The 6,107-nt window shown below is 29.0% G+C and overlaps 1 protein-coding gene across 2 annotated transcripts; it reads left to right on the forward strand.

The window, feature by feature from the left end:
• Positions 1-341: 341 nt before the first annotated feature.
• On the forward strand, positions 342-5,640 carry LOC108337336 (probable calcium-binding protein CML23). Of its 2 annotated transcripts, none has more exons than XM_052880426.1 (2): positions 342-951; positions 5,620-5,640. In XM_052880426.1, exon 1 carries the CDS (start codon positions 503-505, stop codon positions 923-925), a length of 423 nt encoding a protein of 140 aa, XP_052736386.1. In that variant the 5' UTR covers positions 342-502; the 3' UTR covers positions 926-951; positions 5,620-5,640. The 2 variants fall into 2 exon arrangements, with proteins under 2 accessions (XP_052736386.1, XP_017429327.1); XM_017573838.2 differs by lacking the exon at positions 5,620-5,640 and adding an exon at positions 1,073-1,285.
• Positions 5,641-6,107: the final 467 nt, after the last annotated feature.

The raw sequence follows: 6,107 nt of genomic DNA on the forward strand, positions 1-6,107 counted from the left end.
TCTGTGATATATATTATTTATTTTATTCTTTAATTAATACTTTTTATGTTTGAAACATGTTAGTCTTTTCTAAATTTAATAACAAAAGATAAGATCACCTTTTAAATGATTAATGACAAAATTGTTTCTGAATATCTTGTTTCCATTCTCCCCGAACAAAATATCTTCTTGTGCACTCCATCACGTGTACTGACACGCGTCACGATGTTATTGGATAAGTGTCACGTCGCTATTCCTTCTCTTCTAATACACTCCACTGCCGTTGATCAAAGTCACCACTCCCCACTCTCTTATTTGTACGGTTCTCACATCGTCATGGACGCGTTAAGCAAGAAACCGCGTGAAAAAAACGGCTCACTATAAATACAACAACCCAACCATAAATAACGCCGTTCCGTTTAGCGTGAGAACAAAACTCCAACAAGCAAACCCTAATCCGAGCCTTAGGACAGATTTTCATTTTCGTTTCTCACTCAAGGTCAAGGAGCAGTGAGACAACGCCATGGATGACGAAGTGCGCCAGATCTTCAACAAGTTTGACAAGAACGGCGACGGAAAAATCTCTATCACAGAGCTGCGAGACATGCTCGGCACGCTCGGATCCAAAACGACGAAAGAGGAACTGAAGCGCATGATGGAGGAGCTCGACAAGAACGGCGACGGTTACATCGATCTCAAGGAGTTCGCGGACTTCCACTGCAATGACGCCGGAAACGACGACTCGAAGGAGCTCCGCGACGCGTTCGATCTTTACGACGTCGACAAGAACGGCCTCATCACCGCGAAGGAGTTGCACGACGTGCTCTGTAAGCTCGGCGAGAAGTGCTCCCTTAGCGACTGCCGGAGAATGATCAGCAACGTTGACGCTGACGGTGACGGCAGCGTTAATTTCGAGGAATTCAAGAAGATGATGGCTCGCTCTTAAAATCATCGCGACTCCATTGTTAAAAGGTACGTTTAAGCTTCGTGATGTCAGGGTTTCGTTTAAGCCGTTATTAGGAAAGTATGAAATTGCACATAACGTAGTTGTTAACATCTTCTGTACATCCTCTACCGTGACATGTGGCTTTAGGTGTTAGGTTAGGGACTGAAGATTGAAGAATGAAGAAGTAGTAGTAGAAGAAGTAAAATTTGTAGGACTAAGTTCACTAGTTATTATGATAATAACTCTTGTTTTTCATGGAAAACCTATAGTTGTTTTTCATAAGAAACCTATGTTGTTTTTTTTAATTCCATTGTCACTGCACTATTATTTTTCAAATATGAATCGAGCTACCATTCTTAATTTCATGGACTGCAACACTTTTTTTTTCTTAAACTTTTTTTGTGCGGGGAGCCTAGACTGGAATAATATAAGATATTTTTTCCTACGTATCAGAAACGGAAAGAGGAAAACTTGTAACGGACATAGATTTCTTTTTCAGTTTTGCATAGGAACAAGCAATCACCCTTAGTTTTGACTTGTTCTTTTTAATTTTATTATTATAATATAATACTAATAAGAGATTTTGGATGATTGGTTGAAATTGTCTGTGTACGATATCTGCAATTTGGAATTGAAAGAATTAAAAACTGAGAAAATATTAACGAAAACGCGTGAACGGTCTGGGACGGTTCATTGCGTGATGTCATGAGGTATGATGTGAAGGGAGTGGTGGTGTTGCTGGGCTAAACGCGGAGTTGAATTGAAATTGAATAGGGTGGGTTTGGTTTGAGAGTCAAAAGAATAGGAAATTTAATAGCCAACAACCTGCAATATAGCCATTCCCTCATTTGTATTAATTTCCTCAGTTTTTGGTCCACACCTCCTAACGGTCTGTTTCTCTCATTATATTAACTTAAAGGAGGAATCACTCATATATAAGAAAAGTCCAGAGCTAAACTTTTCTCTCTGTATCCAAATATGTTTTTGACGTTTTTGAATGATTCTAATTTATTTAATTGAAATACCTAACTTTTTTTCTTTAATTTTTATCCAAATATGTTTTTGACGTTTTTGAATGATTCTAATTTATTTAATTGAAATACCTAACTTTTTTTCTTTAATTTTTATGAAGACTATTTTAAAAATTATGGCTAAATTATGGTCTAAGTTTTAATGTTCTAAAATATCTGTAACAAATTGTCGGCACTTAATGTTTTTATTTTAAATCCACAAAATCTGTTCCTTCTTCAACTTTATGCAATGTGTTTTTCTTTTTTATTTCAGTATGGTGTTAGGTTAATATAATTTAAGTAATCAATGGAGGTTATTGTATGGAAAAAAAAAAACTATCATGGGAATTTAGAGAAAGTTACATTTTTTAACAGCTTTTCATAAACCTTTAAAAAAAATAAAAAGAAAGAAAACAGTAAGTTTTCATATGTTATAATTAGTTTTTATATAGCTTTCTATACTGTTTTCTCCTAAAATTAATTAAGAATAACTTTATCCATATAAATTCTATTCCTATAGAGTATTCAAAGTAGAAAATATATAACTTTTTTCTTTTTCTTTTAATTTGCTATAATCTTTATTGAAGCAATATGTTATAAGCATCATAAAATATTTTTAGATAATTATCTATATAAATTTTTTGTCTACTAATCATTTCAAAGATGCTCTAAAATTAGATAAATATCTTTAATAGTTAGAGAATTGGGGCAAGAACTCAGTCCAATCTTAAAAGAAAAACACAGTCCGATGCAAAAGGCTTAGAAATATTTATGATATCGCTGCTAGCAGTCAACTTGAAGTCGTTGAAGACTCCACAACATTTAAAGGTGCAATAAAGAAAAAGGACTACACTGCTGAGCATAAATGTACAGAGGAAAATATCAATACATGAATAGTTTGAACACATTTTTAGTTTTAAATTATTAAAGTATTCGATTATGTCTTTTATATTTAATAAGACGATATGTAGAAATAACTATAATCATAAACTTTTATTGATGAATGAGTATTTAAATTAAATTATAAAGCTCATGACATAAAATTGACGTATATATTTAGATACTAAGCAATTATATATCTTTAAAGTTTATAGGGTGATCATTGTTTATATAATTAAAATTAGTTTTTTTAAATAAATAGTTACTGTTCTCTTTGGTAAGCCTTTGTAATTTTATTAGGTATTTTATCTATTTTTTCCTTATTTTGTATATATAAAAGTTTATAGGATTTTCATAACTCTAAGGGTATGCTTATTTAATTAAGAGAATGGATTTTAAATAATAAATAGATGAATTTAAGTAGATTTGAAGATAAAATTTGTATAATTTTTTTTGAAAAGATTTGGTATTAAAAGTAAATGGATTTGAAGGTGAAATTTATGAATAATTTGTTTAATATGCTAGATAAAAAAAAGTTTTAATATATTAAAATATAATAATATTATCTTATTTTTATAATAAAAGTTTATATATTATTATTATTATTAATTAATAATATTATTATTATTTATTATTAATAATAATTTTATTATATATAATATATTATTATTATTATGTAATGCATTATTATTATTATTAATATTATTATATACATAATATATTAACATTTTTATTATTTATTATTATAATGTATATATATATTATTATTATTGTAATGGACCCCGATATTTTAACAATTTTTTTAACAACTTTTTGACAATGGATTGTGTCACTGTTTTATTGGTCCGTATATTTGAAACGGACCAATCACAAGCTACCACGTAGGATGTTGTAAAAAGATTGTAAAAAAAAGTTGTTAAAAGAAGATTTTCCTATTGTAATATAAACCCAAGGATCTTGTGGTTCCTCCCCTCCAATCCCAATGCAAACTTACATAGTCTCACTCATGTTAATGGGTTTCATAATGGATTCTCCTACTCACACACGTATGAACGAGAATCGGTTACAAAATTGATTCTCTCCTACCACAAACAACACATAATACTTACACGGATATAAAACTTGAATAAATTTGATGACACGTGATAATGATATAATGATAAAATGATCGTTTATTCTCATAAGTTTAGAGAGATGAGATTTTGAGGAAATCTGGCAAATATTTGTCCTTGTCCTCAAATCAACACATTGGAATGAAATTTACACTTCAAAATTGTTATGCTAAATTAGTGTAATTTCTAAATCCCCTTTGCGATCATAGCGTAAGGTTGTGTTTCCTCGTGTGATCATAGCGTAAGGTTGTGTTTGGATTGAGGGTTGGATTTGAGACTGTGTTAGTTTGTGTGGGTTCACTATTAAAAGAGAATGACAAATACATATTATCCATGATTGTATGTGTTTGTTTGGGTGAATTTGGACGAAAAAGGTGACGAAAATTTATGGGATAAGCCACTTATTTCATCTCACTTCATGTGATGAGATTTACGAGTGAATGATGTTATTTTAGAAAACTAACCTTACAAAAGCATCACATGGAAGCTGTTCTTGGTTCATGGTAAAGAATCCATGAAGGACAAAGAGTGAAATGGGTTGTGTAATAAACACGGCGATAATGGTGAACTAAAATGACATGGATGGAAACTACCATGACTTGAACAACTAAGGAATCAATTCAAGGAGTTTTTGGAACCAATTCTATAAGTTCTTAAGGTCTGATTAAATCGGTTCTGATTTATTGGAATTAATTCCATGATATCATATTGGACGATGGAAATCGATTATCTTGGAACTTGAAATCGATTTTTTGAAAATGGTTTGTTTAAGAATAATAATAATTTTTATAAATAAAAAACATAACTTGTACAATTATTTTTATTGACAAAATTGAATATTACTGGTTTAACCAACTTTTACAATTAATTAATATCTAAATATTTATTTTTTTTATACCAAAATACATGTATTCTTTATTTATTAATATTATTAATCATTTGTTTTCAAATTTATTGGATACCAAAAAAACAATATCCACTTATCCAAAAATCATTTCATATTACTTTTATCGTTGGAGAAAATTTAGAGATATTTATTTACTATATATTAAAATTTATTTATTTTTATCTATCACACAATCAAATCAATAACAAACTTTCATCTCCAAATTCACTCACTTTTTCTTTCAAATTCTTTAAAAAATTACAAACTCTATTTTCAAATTTATTGAAATGCATCCATTCATTCTTTCTCAAATCCATCTCCACACAAAAATACAACTCTAAGAGAAAATGGATGGTGGATGATTTTGAGAAAATGAAGTACAAATTATGATTTTATTTCAATTAAAACATTTAAAGAAATCGATGAAAATATTTGAAAGAAAAAGTTTGAAAATTTATGAATAACGTGATAGATTAAAAAAAATATTTGAATTGATAAAACTAGATGATTATCAAAATGCTTTTATAAAGAAATATAATATAAATTTAAATGTAAGTAGTGAAAATTATATTAAAATAAAATTGAATTTGTTATTTATAATTTTAAGAAATAAAAATATAAAATTAAAAATTATAAAAGAAATTTGTTGGAATAAATTTTAAGTACATTTTCTTAAATAATAATTTGTATATTATTATTTAAATTATTATTAACCAAAATTATATCAATTAATTATTATGGTTAATAAAGATGGAGTCTTAGAGTAAGGATCACATAGCTGAAACCCGAATTCATCTTCTTCTCCAGAATGAACCCGTGACGTGAGGCTTCATCTCTTTCTCCTTCATGAGCCTGACACCAACGGAGAAGACCAATCATCCGATCTTCTCCAATCAGATTCGTTGGTGTGATGAGGGTGTTTTAGTCTTTGTAATCAAATAAACAATAAACACCTTCATATCTCACCACAGGCAGCGGTTCTGTGACGAAAGTGGAGATCACTGCTGATTTCAATGATTTAATAAAAGAGATGAGAGAGAGCTTTTATAAGCACATCACAAAACATTTACTCACTAATTTTACTTATAATCTATATTACATTGTTAAAAATAATAGTGTTTTATATATAAATAATTACGGGACACTATAATTAATTATATATATTTTTCACTTTTTTTATTACAACAGTATTAATAAATAAAATAATGATAAATTAATTAAAAATAGGATCATATTCAATTATTTCTCACATGTTTCACGTATTCTCTTTAATATTTTATCATTCTTTCCCTCTA

The sequence above is a fragment of the Vigna angularis genome, chromosome 7 (assembly GCF_016808095.1).
Source record: "Vigna angularis cultivar LongXiaoDou No.4 chromosome 7, ASM1680809v1, whole genome shotgun sequence".
In the NCBI taxonomy this organism is placed as follows: domain Eukaryota; kingdom Viridiplantae; phylum Streptophyta; class Magnoliopsida; order Fabales; family Fabaceae; genus Vigna; species Vigna angularis.

Coding starts and splice junctions, on each gene's coding strand:
- LOC108337336 (XM_052880426.1), top strand. CDS start 503: ATGGATGACGAAGTGCGCCAGATCTTCAACAAGTTTGACAAGAACGGC.